General features: G+C 28.9%; 1 protein-coding gene across 1 annotated transcript; it reads left to right on the top strand.

The window, feature by feature from the left end:
• The first annotated feature begins 924 nt into the window (after positions 1-924).
• Positions 925-12,324, top strand: LOC129917081 (solute carrier family 52, riboflavin transporter, member 3-A-like). Its single transcript, XM_055997405.1, has 4 exons — positions 925-1,039; positions 5,213-5,420; positions 10,908-12,060; positions 12,118-12,324. The coding sequence occupies exons 2-4, from the start codon at positions 5,314-5,316 to the stop codon at positions 12,316-12,318; spliced, it is 1,461 nt and encodes a 486-aa protein (XP_055853380.1). The 5' UTR covers positions 925-1,039; positions 5,213-5,313; the 3' UTR covers positions 12,319-12,324.
• Positions 12,325-15,552: the final 3,228 nt, after the last annotated feature.

Genomic DNA, 15,552 nt, shown 5'->3' with positions numbered 1-15,552 from the left:
GCACACCTCTTTTTTGCGAATTTGGTGTATACTTTTTCATAGCGTTAGAACTTTTTTCGGTCTCACTATTTTATGGAGAATCAAATATGAAATTGATTTAGAATTTTCCGAGGAATTCGAATACTGTATTCAAAATTTAAAAAAAATGTATTTTCACCCTTATAAACACACTTTTCTGTGACCACTTTTCATTTTTGTCCTGCCAAATTCGCACCCGTGTGCCGACAGAGGGTTAACTTTCATATTCAGGCTTCAATTCATTGCTAAGCAGAAAGAGAAACAAATATTATTATAGCTCTCCACCTTTTTCTTTGAAGAAGATGAACTTGAAGAGCAAACTTGGTTTAAAAACTCAAGCCATCATTTTGGATGGTTCATTTTTGTAGCGTACATTGGGGATCTTCGAAGTACATTTAATTATTAATGCATCTTCACCGACATTTTAGTTAATCCGTAAAAAACAATAAACATTAAATTATGTCAAAAAAATATTTATTTACAATTTTTCAGCTTAAAGTTTATTTATATAACAGTTTGTATAACAGTTTCAGTTTTTTTTAACTCGTTATTAGCTGCGTTCCTTTGGAAATATTTATCTACTTTTTAGTACTTAAAGCTGCTTTGAACTACTTTTTCAGTATAGCAAAGTAGTTTTAAGTAATAAAAAGTAGATAAATATTTCCAAAGGAACGCAGCTATTATCGTTACTTATTTTTGTTCTCATTACAATTGTTATTTTATTCGGCACAGAGAATCTGATAAAAAGTAATTAAAAATTTCAACGGTCATTTTGATTTTAACGTTTTCGGATTATTACGTTCACATTGATGAGCATGGCTCGATATAAAAGAAGAAATTTGCACCCAGATCTCTTCTAGTTTTTGTTATAATTTTGCATCGAACACGACCAATCGTTTGACAGTGTTGTTGAAATTTCAGTTTTCAAATAATTTGCTGAACTGCACGCCGATATACATACATATTCGCTCTGTGATATTGTAATTTATACCTATTTACTATTCTTTTTTCTATTTATAAGGTATTTAATGATGAAAACTAATATCCAAGAAAATTATAATTGTAACAGATTTCAAAAAAAAAAAAAAAAACAAATTTGTGATATGGTAGAAATTCAATTTTCATGATTGTGATTTCTGTTTGGTATTGTGCAAGTATAATGATATGAGTTACCTGATAAAAAAGATAACATCTATTCTAGATAAATTGCAATTAATGCAAAAGCCAAGCCGTATCAGATTATTTTGATGAGTTTGCATTTTATTTTATGATTGGTAAATAAGCAACTACCAATATATGTACATAATGTAGGTTTTGTACTAGTTCTCATTCGTTCAAAAGGTTATATTAGTACAGGTAAAATAGACATTTATAAAAATAAATTGCACGACTGGGGTCGCACGTACTTGCTCTTATGCTTAAAGTAACTATAATGTTAAAGCTTTTTATTCAAGAAATTTAAAATTAAAAGTAGTATACAAAAATTGAATCTGTTTTTATAATTAATTAAACCCCGTTTTAAATTATCTTAAAAAAAAAACAAATATGCCATTTTATTTCTTGTATAAAAAAGTATTTTTAGAAAAAAATTTTCGAAAATTGTAGGAGCCGTTTTTAAAAAAAATAATTTTTTATATATAAAAATTTTTTAACATTTTTCAAAAAAAAGTTGGTATGCCATTTTGAAGAAATATTTAATTTACACATAAAAACTAAATTTCAAAATTTTTCATTGATCCGTTTTCAAAAAATTGATTTTTCAAAAAAAAAAATTGAAATATTTTTTAAAAAACCAAAAATGCGTTTTTTGAAAATTTTCTAAAATTTTAATATTATCTTTACTTACACACTTTTGTATAAAAATTTTCATTCAAATCGGGTTAATTTTGTACGAGATATTCAGAAACGAAAAAAACCGTTCTATGACAGGTACCGTTAATAACGGTACAAAAAATATTTTTTTTATTTAAAAAGTTGTCTCTTATGTGTAGTACTACACACAAAAATTTTAATCAAAATCGTTAGAGCCGTTTTTGAAAAAAATTAACTTTTCTATTTCCGTTATATGGCAGGTACCGTTAGTTTTGGTCATAAAAAAAAAATTTCAATTTCCCCTCTAGGGAATCACCAAAAACTGCTAACTACCAAGTTTGAAGAAAATCACTTCACTCGTTTAGGCTGCAGCTCCAGATAGAGACAGACACACAGACAGACAGACAGACAGACAGAATTGCCGGACCCACTTTTTTGGCATTCTCCATCATCGTAATGTCATGTAAAATTGTTATCTCGAGTTCGATTTTTTTTACGAATCCTAAACTTGCCCTATAGTACCTATATCGCAAGTAAAAAAATTGTTACACTCATGAAACTTGACAAAAAGTTTGCTTTTGGGATAAGAACCAAGTACAAAAAAAGTCTTTAAAAAAAAGTTGGGTGGAAGGGTGTTTTTTCGCGGACAAGAGGGAGGGGGTGAAGGTCAAAAATATACTGAAAAAAATTGTTTGTTGAATATCACCATATGACAAATGTTTTTTCAGGTATTTTTTGATGCTGAATCTAATGACATAAAAATAAAGTCAATACGATTGCTCTAAGAAAAGTTATTGCCGATTGAAAACAAGGGTGCTTGTTCTTGACTTCAACAAGTAAAATATAACCGAAACCAATGTGAAAAACATGCTACACTGACAAAATTTGGGATAAAGGTTTGCAATAAAACACGGACAAAGAATTCATAAAGTTTTTAAAAATATTTTGCGTGAAAGGGTGTTTTTTTGATAGGTTAAGTTGTGTGTGAGAAAGGTATCATAACAGCTAACTTATATTTTATTAATTTTTAAAATTTGGTGAAATAGTTTTGGTTGGTATAAGAATTAAGAATCTATAAAAAGTAAAAAATTATTTTGAGTGAAAGGGTGTTTTTTCTCAAGAAATGATGAAATTCGAAATTTGTACCACAAAAACTGGGAAAAAATTGTTACACCAATGAAAATTGGTAAAAATGTTTCATTTATAACAGAAAGCATGAACTCAAAAAGTCTATACAAATATTTTAGGTTAAAGGGTGTTTTTTTTGGGAAATAGGGAAAATTCCGTGATAAGTCCGATAAAATCAATGGTATAAATGGTACCCTTCCGAAATTCATTAAATATTTTCTCTTTCCCATGGGAATTACGAATAATGTAAGTCTATAAATTTTTTTATGTTAAAGGGTGTTGTTTTTGGAAGTAAAGAAAATATAGACATATTTGAAAAAGTGTGTATTACTAGAGTAATATTAGTGGTAACCTATTGAAATTTAGCGATTATGTTACTTTTAAGATAAGAAACAAGAATATAAAGTGTCTATAAAAATATCATGGTTATTAGGGTGTTTTTTTTGAGTGAAAACAAAAATGATGGGCCACCCTAATGAAATTTGGTAAAAATATTGATTTTGGGATAGAAAGCAAGAATAAAGAGTTTTCATAAAAAAAAATTTGGTGAAAGGGTGTTTTTTTCGAAGAGACAGTAAAGTCTCTAATTGGTCACAAAAAGCCAATGATTCATTTTATTTATAGTTTTGATGACAAATTAAACATTTATAAATAAGTTTGTACACGTTTTACGCGAATCATTGGCTTTTTGGGACCTTTTTTTTGTAAAACCATTACAGCACCTTTATATAAACGATATCTGCAAAATGAGCACATAAAATTGAAATTAAATGATCTTTAAAAACTGTCACATGTATTTTTTCAATAAAAGTTGTAGAAAAAAAGTTGTGGCCCTTCAAAGTATTTTTTCTTGAAAATGTACATCTATTTTCAAGTATAACTTTCTTGTTTTTAATTTTACAGAAAAAAGTACCTTAATCAAAATTGTAGAGAAATATTATTATCTACAAAAACGATCCTAACAATTTTTTGTGGGACTAACGGTTCGCAAGATATTGGTAAAAAACAATTTAAACCACTTCTTCCAAGATGGTGGCCAAATGGGGGGCGGGGGGGTTTTCAGCCCCGAAAACTAAATTGTATACTCACATTAACCTCCCCTATACATAAAAACAAAAAAATCTTGTCCTACCCAAAATGCAAGGTTAATGTAACATTTCAATGGACTATTTTTGCTAGCACCTGAAGATGAAAAGTAAGCTTTTCGAAAACATTTTTGCAAATAAAACAGCAATTGTACGACAATAAACAGAAATTTGTTTTATTAAAGGTAAATATAATTAACTTCTTATACAATTTTACATAAAGCTACAAAGCAATTTTTGCCAGAAGAGCAAAAATGAGCGACCCTGTCGTTCATTTTATTTTTTTTTTTTTCTTCAGGGGCATTATACCTTTGATCAAAACAATCGTTGATATATGCATACAAAATATGAATTGCTTTTACTGGAGAATTTATATTTCAAAAATATTTGATACGTATGTATTAGTATTTCTGTAATATTTTTTTATGGAACCCAATTATAAAGTACATTTACAGCCTTGGCCAAAAGTATCAGGCACCCCAAAAAATGCTTTTTTGAATACTGGAAGTGCGGATTTGTTTAATCTTCTATATTTTTTTTGCTGAAATTAGTCGTAATGCACGTGGGTGTCTTAAATAAATACTGAAGCCTTCTAACTGTGAATACTTATAGTTTTGTACAATTTGCTTCAGTTACTTCCAGTATTCAAAAAAGAATTTTTTTTTGAGTGCCTAATACTTTTGGCCAAGGCTGTATCAATCAGAATGTGCCTTTTTCGGTTCGAATGTTTTAATAAATTCAATTTAAGATACTTTATAAAGATATTTGACTAACCATTTTTGGGCATCAAATTCAAGCTCAATTCAATGCTGAAAAAAATTTAATCAATTCCTTTTTCCATTCCAACCCTTAACTAGGCGTTTTCATAGCTTGTCCTTATAATTAAAATACGACATTTGATACGGCAGAGGCAGATCATTCATAACCTTTGCGAAGAGTTAAGCTTTAAAATTTCACGAGTCCCTCGATAGAAACTCTCGGGGGACTAAGTTGTTGTTGTGTTAAACAGTTCATTGATTAGGCCCTACAGTTTTGTGTGTGCAATTTTAAAATAAAAAAAAAAAAACATTATGGAAACAGTCGTAAGGCAAACATTTTCAACGGAATCTTATCATTTTAAGTATAAGCTCTCTTTTAAATTATACAAACAAATTAACTTTTATTTACAGATAATCTGCGGAACACCAATCGGTTATATGAGCCTGGTCGACCATATATCAATAAAATAAATATCATTTTAAAATCGTAACATTGATATCGATTTGCAATAATGAACATTAATGATGGTAATGAAGAGCTTGAACTTGCTCAACACGATACAGTTCTTATAACACCGCACAACAAAACGTATTCTTTGGAAGCTCAATATAAAATGAGGTGATACCTTTATTTGGTTTTTGTTAAAAAGTTTATGTTAATTTAATTTTAGTTTAAAAGCCGGCAGCAGAATTATGGAATTTTATACATATAGTGATTTTCAGAATGTTGAAAATGTTAGTTTTTTAAGGGGCCTTTTTCTATTCTTTTTTTTTAAGCAATAGGTATTAGCCGATTAAGTCCCTGTCAATTAATTTCATACATATATGTAATTCTAGCGTGTTACAAAAAAATTATTCATAACAAGTTTGTTTTCTTTTTTTTAATCTTTATTCAGCGTTCTCTAACGATTTTGACAATTGTTATTCTTAATAAATAAAATTAAATTGCATTCCTACCAGAGATACCCAAAGGCGATGTGAAACTGTTAGCAGCGTGGTATATATTTCCATTGCATCTTTAAGGCCAAGTCATAAGAAGTCTACTTCAACTTAAGACAGTTTTAAGTATAAATAGTCAGCAGTTCAGGGTGTTAAACCGTTTAATGATTTTTCTTTTACACCAGAGGTTCAAGGTTCGAGTCCCAAGACAGCCCAATACAAATGTCGAAAATTTAAATAGAATTTATAAGATTTGAGTGGTTTTTGTAATTTTAATTAATTTTGCAAATCAATTTTTGTAGAGTTGACAGTTAACAAGGTTTGCAATTTATGTCGCAACGATATTGCAAGTTCAGAATAATAAAGTCACCCTCAGGGATCTAAATTAATTTTCAAACTTCTAGAAAATTTCGTCAACTTACAAACATCTCTATATTTAAACCTTAATAGTAGAGTAACTACAGCAAATTATTAGGGAACCCGGCCGAACAGCTCTGATTTTGACGATTTTTTTTTCAAACGTAGGTAATTAAAAATACTTTAAAGTCTATAGATTAAAAATTGCCGATGTTGTCGTATTGTTTTTTTTTTTAAATTAAAATTAAAATTAAATTTTGTTTGAACAAAACCATTTTTTTTGCTTAAATTTCATAAAACAAATGATGGCAAAAGATTTTCTAGATGATTTAAGGAAAATAAATTGCACGACTGGGGTCGCACGTACTTGCTCTTATGCTTAAAGTGACTATAATGTTAAAGCTTTTTATTCAAGAAATTTAAAATTTGATATTTTGAAGAAAATTCATAAGTACCTAGTATAAAAAAATTAAATCTGTTTTTATAATTAATTAAACTCCGTTATAAATTATCTTAAAAAAAAAAACAAATATGCCATTTTATTTTTTGTATAAAAAGGTATTTTTAGAAAAAAATTTTCGAAAATTGTAGGAGCCGTTTTTTAAAAAAATAGTTTTTTATATATAAAAATTTTTTAACATTTTTCAAAAAAAAAGTTGGTATGCCATATTGAAGAAATAATTAATTTACACATAAAAACTAAATTTCAAAATTTTTTATTGATCCGTTTTCAAAAAATTGATTTTTCAAAAAAAAATTTTGAAATATTTTTTCAAAAACCAAAAATGCGTTTTTTGAAAATTTTCTAAAATTTTAATATTATTTTTACTTACACACTTTTGTATAAAAATTTTCATTTAAATCGGGTGATATTGTACGAGATATTCAGAAACGAAAAAAACCGTTCTATGACAGGTACCGTTAATAACGGTACAAAAAATATTTTTTTTATTTAAAAAGTTGGCTCTTATGTGGGTGACGTGAAATAGTGCCAAATGAAATAACACCAAATTTCAAATTTGGCCTTATTTCGGTTTTCAAAACGAAATAAGACCAATTTGGCTTTATTTCGATTTAAAAAAGAAATAAGACCAAAAAAATAATGGAAATAACCCCGAATAGTTCGATTTGAGTTGTATGGTATAGTTCAGAGTTAAAAATCGTACTGGAAGGATAAATTATAAACTAAGATTTCAATTTAATAAAAGGATAAGTTGTACGAAGAAGGTAATAAAAGGATCAAAAAAAAAAAATTATTTTTTTTTTCACGAAATTTCATACATGCCAAATCCCATGAAAGAGCAAGGCCTTGTGTAATTAATTTGTAAGAATGAAAAGGAATTACAATTTACCGCCTAGTCCATACAACTAAACAGAGATGCAATTTTTCATGACAGTGAAATTTTATAGGCTTTGTCAATTCCCCGCAAAAGACAGTACAGATGGTGGGAACTGGGAATCGAACCCAGAATTCTGGCGTCAAAGTCCCAAGCACTAACCATTGCCCTATGAGGTAGTACCTACAATAAATAGATATAGGTATGTAAACTAAAACGAAATCCAAGTTGACGATCAGATATGGAAACTGAAAAAAAAATTTAAGGCATTACGAAGGGGTCAATGTGGGGAATCGAAAAATTCGCGCGTAATGCCTTAAAATTTTTTTTCAGTCTCCATATCTGATCGTCAACTTGGATTTCGTTTTAGTTTACATATATCTATTTATTGCACCACCTCATGGGGCAATGGTTAGGCTTGGGACTTTGACGCCAGAGGTCTGGGTTCAATTCCCAGTTCCCAACATCTAAAATCGACAACTTGGATTTCGTTTTAGTTTACAAAATCCTTTAATAACAGAATTTAGACTCTGAACTACCTTGCAACTAAAATTAAAAACAAAATCAACATTCTTTAAATCAGAATCTAAATTATTGGAATAAATGGGAACAAATAATAATGTAATGAACAAAACATTAACTATAACTATACATATAACATCGACAACGATATCTGTCCAGAAAATGGAAGTTGGTGAACAAAAGGAATTTTTTTTAATTTCTCGATTGTCTTCTTGATAAATATCAGGTTTTATCCAGAGATTTTATTATTATTATTATTTTTTTTTTTCGTAAAATTTAAATTGAAATAATGCCAAATTGGTATTATTTCCTTTTCTAAAACGAAATAAACCCTAATTAAGAATTTGGTCTTATTTCGTTCTCAAAAACGAAATATTGCCAAAGTTATGAAATTTGGCTTTATTTCATTTGGCGTTATTTCACGTCACCTCTTATGTGTAGTACTACACACAAAAATTTTAATCAAAATCGTTAGAGCCGTTTTTGAAAAAAATTAACTTTTCTATTTCCGTTATATGGCAGGTACCGTTAGTTTTGGTCATAAAAAAAAAATTTCAATTTCCCCTCTAGGGAATCACCAAAAACTGCTAACTACCAAGTTTGAAGAAAATCACTACACTCGTTTAGGCTGCAGCTCCAGATAGAGACAGACACACAGACAGACAGACAGACAGAATTGCCGGACCCACTTTTTTGGCATTCTCCATCATCGTAATGTCATGTAAAATTGTTATCTCGAGTTCGATTTTTTTTACGAATCCTAAACTTGCCCTATAGTACCTATATCGCAAGTAAAAATATGAGGAAGTTTCTATCGTTTAAGCGATAATTGCAAAACCACGGCAACACCTACAATATTTTAAAATACATTTTTAAACAGCCAGAAGCTCATTTTTATCTCTTAAATTTAAATCCACTAAATTTAATTAAGAGTTTTTGAAAAAATGGTCCTCAAACTCAGAATTTAAACAAAAAAATGTTATTGAAAAATTTTAAAATGACTTTTTTCCAAACTTTTTCTAATAAAATATGAATTTATTCTAAAAAAAAATTTTGGCCATAAATATTATCAGTTGAAATTCGAAGCAGAAAAAGGTAATATATATGTATCACACGTTTGAAAAAAAAATTAAAAATTACTTCAATTTTAATGGGTTTTTTTTTGATAAAAACTGAATTTTTGCATTGAAATAATTAATTTTCTCAAAGACTTTGGTAAAGCTTTAAATTTTTGCTATTTAACTTTCAACAGTAAGGGTTATTAAATGAATAAAAAATAATTTTATATTTAGATGTTGTACTTTCAAAAAAAAATAAGTTAAATTTGTTTTCAAAACTTCTATTAAAAAAAGTTCTTGGAAAATGAAATACTTTTTAAATTTTTTCATAAACCGTAATACATATTGACATTTCCTTTTATAATTTAAAATCATAATAAATGCGGCCAAAAAAATTTGAAAATAAATGCATTTTATATTGCGAAAAAGATCTAAAAACAACATCTTAAAATTTTTTCAATAAATCTTTTTTTCAAAAATCCGAGTTCAGTTACCAGTCTTTCAAAAGCCCTTACTTCAATTAACTTAATTTTAATTTTACAAATATGACTAAACTTCTAGCTTTTTAAAAATGTATATTTAAATATTGTAGGTGTTGCAGTTGTGTTCAAATATTTTTTTTTGTGTTTGAAGTCAATTAATAAGACTTCGCTTGAACGATGGAAGATTGCCCCTTACTTCTATATATTTTTTTTCCTTGAATTTCCTAGACAATCTTTTGGCATCAATTAATTTATGAAATTCAAGAAAAAAAATCTTCAATTAAATTTAAAAAATCAAAACGGTAACAACGGCAATTTTTAATCTATAGACTTTAAAGTATTTTTCATTACCGACGTTTGAAAAAAAGATCATCAAAATCTAAGCTGCTCGGCCGCGTTCCCTAATATTGCCAATTTTTGAGCTTTAGTTACTCCACTATAAAATCTATTTGATTTTGAGGTTTTTTTGTTGGTTTTAAAAATATGTAATAAAATAATAGACTAAAGCTGCAGAGCAAAAATAGAACAAATTCGTTCAAGAGTTTTTATTGTAATGTTAAAAAATCGAGGATTTTATTTTTTTTATATTTAGCAAAAAAATAAAAATAAAATCCTCTGTTTTTTTTATTGATTTTTAGAATTTTATTTAAAATTAATTTTTAATTTTTTTAACCATTTTTACTTGAATTACTTTAAAGTAAGGCTTGGTTTTCGAGTTTAATCAAAAAAACTAAAAAGTGTTCAGTGTTGCTGTTTTTTTCATAAATGCACCAATGGATTTAGTAGCATTTTTAGGTGAAGTATACTTTTATGCCAAGGAATTCTATTCAGCAATAAAAACTCTTGAACGAATTTGTTTCAATCAGAAGGGTCTATTCAATAGACTGTTTAAGAAAATTAAATTACTACAAAATATTTTTATTTTTCTCAGACATTTATTTAAATTAAATTTAAACTCCTAACTTATGTATAACTTGAAGCAAATCATTAAAATATTCTACATTCTTATTAGATGAATTTTCGTACCTATAGAATTATTGTAAAACTCTCTTTCTTCAGCCAAAATACCCATAATTCATTGTTATTTGTTTTCTGTCTAGTAAATTATTGTTTTGTAAACTAAACGCTATCGTGTTTTAAGAAACTATTTTTTTGTAGAGAAATAAGTTCAAATACAGTAATTTCCGCTACCAGAAACCATAAACTAATCAGTATTAGGTTAGGTACTATTCATTTTCTGCCGCCGGTTATAACGAATAAAACTATTTAAGTGTTAATTAAAAAAGATATAGGTAATTCTCAATATTCTAACGCCCAGTTTTTCAGTACGGGTTCAAATAGTTAGTTATTCTGAGTTAACGCATCAAATGATTTAACTAAATAATACAAACTCTTGTTTTTTTTTTTCTAGTCCTATTGATAACGATATACCAAACGAGAGTAGTTCTCTCATCTATTCAAGCATGCGACAGAGACTATTCAAATATCGTGATCGAATCAAGAATCGGAGCCTTCTGGTCGATTTGTTTGCGATATCTTTCGGCATTTGTACATGGCTTTGTGTCAATGGAACATTTCTCCAACTTCCGCTTCTGGTGGATACAGCACCCGAATCATGGACTCTTCCATCCTACCTCAGTATTGTTGTTCAATTAGGAAATCTGGGACCGTTGATTTACACGTTCCTTCAAAAAATCTCACGTAATCGTATAAACGAATCAATAGCCATCTACATGCTCTTAGCAACTGGAACTATTCCGGCGATCTTAGCTGCATTTTTCTACGATCAGACAGCAGTTATAAAGGATAGAGAATACAGCTTGGCTCTGTACATATTCATGTTCTGTTTTGCTGTGAAAGCATGTACTAGTTCGGTCTTATTCATGCCCTATATGGGGCGATTTAAGGAGATTTATCTGGTCACATATCTTTGTGGCGAAGGACTGAGTGGATTGTTACCAAGTGTTGTAGCTCTGATTCAAGGAGTTGGAGGAAGGAGTGAATGCCTTCTACACCAGACTGAGTCAGGACCAGTTTGGGAAAAGTATACCCCACCACCACTTTTTGGAACAAGGGAATTCTTCATAATTTGTTTTGTGTTGATGCTATGCAGTTGCCTTGGGTTCTTACTCTTGGATCAGCTTAAATTGTCAAAGAAGGAATATGCCAATGTTACCGTGACAACTGGCAATAAGTATACTTATGAAAAAGATGAAAAAAATTCAAAAACTGTTGAAAACCTGCGTCAAATATCATCTTTTCAAAAGAAAGGCACGCTTGTGCTCATGGGCGTGATAAGCTTTTTTGCCAATGGCATGTTCAGTAGCATTCAATCTTATTCCACAATGCCTTATGGAAACCAAGCATATCACTTAACAGCAACTCTAAGTTTAATAGCTAATCCTATAGGCTGCTTTTTGGCTGTGTTTCAGCCTCACACTAGTTTAAAGTCAATTCTTTTCCTAACTTCAATAACTGTTTTATGTTCAATTTACGTTTTTGTAACGGCTTTCATGAGTCCGAATCCATTTTTGGTGAAAAGTTCCTGGGGCAGTACACTAATTGTAAGTTAAAGAATAAAAAATTATGAATTCATGTTATGATCAATTTTTTTTCTTCAGATAACAATATGGACTCTTTTGATAGGAATCATTAGCTATGTTAAGGTTTGCATAACAACGATGATGCGTTCTCAAGGTGGCAAGTCACTCGTGTGGACAGGAACTGTTTCGTTAATTGGTTCTTCGGTCGGATCGGTATTGATCTTTATTCTGATAAATTTTACTTTTATTTTTAAGTCATACGAAGAAACTTGTGGTTAACACCAAATACTCTCAATCTGTATTTTGAATTTTTCTTAAGCTAAAAAATGTAAATTTCATTTTTAAAAATGTTATTAAAAATAAATAAAAAGAAAAAATGCATCTTTGTATACGTGGGCTATATGTACAATTTTTTATATTTCATAGAACTTGTTCCTTTCATTTCTCCTGCTGGCTAAACTAAATAACTAAACTAACTAAACTAACTAAACTAACTGAACTAACTAAACTAACTAAACTAACTAAACTAACTAAACTAACTAAACTAACTAAACTAACTAAACTAACTAAACTAACTAAACTAACTAAACTAACTAAACTAACTAAACTAACTAAACTAACTAAACTAACTAAACTAACTAAACTAACTAAACTAACTAAACTAACTAAACTAACTAAACTAACTAAACTAACTAAACTAACTAAACTAACTAAACTAACTAAACTAACTAAACTAACTAAACTAACTAAACTAACTAAACTAACTAAACTAACTAAACTAAATAAACTTACTAAAATAATTTAACTAAACTAAGAATAAGAAAACACTTTGCGTGGTTTCTTTGTGTCAGAAAAGAAAAAAAACGTTAAAAATTGGCCAGTCCTGAACTAGGACAAACAAACTGTCACATAAAACAACCCATCTCAATGCAACCATTGAATAAACCTTATAAGAATTTGTTTTGAATAACTAACAGTTTTATTTTAAAAGTAAAGAATTAAATCCAACAACACCAAACAAGTTCCGGTTCCCATTGCCATTTTACAACAAAGCCTAATTGGAATAGACATCATTTTGTCATCAATGCCCACATTTCTCCTGAAAAATAAAACGTAAACAAAGAATCAGCTGACATTTATCAGTAGCAATCGTGTATGTACAAAAAAAAAATACTCTCGACAAATCATATGGTGGGGAAGCAAAACAAATATATAAGCTGTATGAAATGCAATGCAAGTGAAGAGAGAACGAGAATGAAAGAAATGTAATAAATACTGTGCGCATAGCAAGAAAATTAATATATGAAGTCACTCTACAGACCAAATGATTTATTCGATAGCACATTTTAGAAATTGTTTAGTAATATTTATGGTTTTTCGATTTTCTTTTTCATTCCATATGAAAACGTCCAATCGGAATTGAGGCGTAATGAGTCAAGTCCACTTCTATAGGTATAAGTTGGATGTTTTAAGATCTTAAAAGTTTAATGTTTGTTTTTATATTAAAAAGAATGTAAGATATAAAATCAGAAGGTAAAGACCTACAGATCTGTCAAACATATTTTTCAAAAGTTTTTTGGTTCCTGAGAAAGAGCTTCTCCAAGTTCTTAGATTTTGCTAAAACTTTGTTCGCTAGAACTGTAAGAAAGTTAATCCATGGTGATTTAATTTCAATTTGAGTCACTTTTATTAAAGATATCTTTTTGTTAAAAACGACATTTTAAAGCTTAAAAATAGTAGTGTTGGAGTTTATATTAAGAAATCATGTATCAATATTGTCGCTGAACTAAAATTTTTTTGAAACAACTGTATGGTTTGTGGTTCCGACTGAATACCGGACTTAGGATTTTAATGTGTACTTCGCTTATACTTATTAAATACTAAAATCATATATTATTTAATAAAAAGAAAAGTTAAATTAAATCGAAGGATGTACTCTTTTCAAAATTCAGTTTGACTAAAGATATAAATATATTATAGTCCTGAGAAAAAAAAACTGTACTTTTTGTACGTCTTCAAATTGTATCGTTTGTGTAAAAAACACACAAAAAGCTAAAGAGGCATAATTTACTTGAGATGTACTTATAGTTCTAATCCTTAACTATAAATTCTGTTATATTAGCTGCGTTTTATTATTCTCACGATCCAGATCAGATGATCATCTTCGTCTACAGCTTGTTTAAAAAAAACAACTTAAACACCAAACATTTTTAAAACGCAGTATGCATCTAGTTTTTGATGATATCAATCAATTTTAATCACATAAACAAAACTTTTACATTCTGCAGTGGTAAATACTTTTTTTTAAGCTTTTTCTTATTAAAAACCTGTTCCATAGAAAAACACTTAGAATTATGAATAAAATATTTGTTTCAATTGATTTTTTTTCCATGCAAAGGCTTTGAAAAAGGTTTAACTTATTAGCCCGTTTTCACTAAAGCTCAAATGAGGTAATTTGGCAAAATATCTCATTTCGAATGTCAAATCGTATAGAAAAAATAGAAATTGAAATTGGAACTAACCTAATTTGCGAAATTATCTCATTTGGGGTAAAGCGAGAACAGCCTATAAATGACTTATCTTTTAATTCTATTGCCAAATAAACGGCTTATTTTGTACTTATGTAGTCGTAAACCATTGCAAAAGGTTAATGCGGTGGCCTGTGACGCCAAAGTTCTGGGTTCGTATAATACAGAGCTGCCAAGATTTTGAGGTTTAAGGCTCCTTCATGGGTTTTCGTGCCAGAAATTATTTTTTATTATCGCAACGTTTGGTTTGATTTAAACCGAATTGCGTAAAAAAAAAAACATTACGGTACAAAATTGCCCAACTAACATTTCAGCTTCGGTTAAGGTATTACAAAAGCTACATTTCAGCTTCTTTTAAACTTTAGTAAGGTTGTTGGGCATGGAAAAAGGAGAACGTTATACAAATTTGACCCTCTATAAGGATCTTAAACGAAGCTTTACCGAAGCTTTGAGATTTGACAGATAGCTTTGGAAGAGCTTGTATAGCTCTGTAATACATGTCTTATCGAAATTAAAAAAAAAAACTTAAAACCAGTTAAAAAAGCATTCTTTTTTGTTTTTGTAATCATGAATTTTATCTTTTGATCTGATATTATATATAACATTCCATTAGTTTTTAGTATATCTATTAATAATAATTTTAAAAGTATATAATTTTTTTTACCACACCCAGGAATCGAACTTCGTATCTGCTTGGTGGTAGTCCACCACTCTACCCACTCGGCCATCCTAGTATATTCATTAATGAAATCAAAAACTTAATCAGTTCAAATAGCAAAAAAATGTCCGAGCTAAATTATTCAATGTCAAAACCAAAAAGTGTCCGAGCTAGATTATTTAATATCAAAACCAAAAATCGAATACAAAACATAGTAATTTCTGTAAAGCTTCTATAAATTCATTAAACAGGCTTATAAGAAAAACAAGCTTTCTTCGTTTAAGTTTCTTTAATAGCATTTAAACAAACATTTTATTAGAAGTTGTT

Source organism: Episyrphus balteatus, chromosome 3, assembly GCF_945859705.1.
Source record: "Episyrphus balteatus chromosome 3, idEpiBalt1.1, whole genome shotgun sequence".
In the NCBI taxonomy this organism is placed as follows: domain Eukaryota; kingdom Metazoa; phylum Arthropoda; class Insecta; order Diptera; family Syrphidae; genus Episyrphus; species Episyrphus balteatus.
Note: the sequence above shows the minus strand (reverse complement) of the source record. Positions and strands in the feature narration are given on the sequence as shown.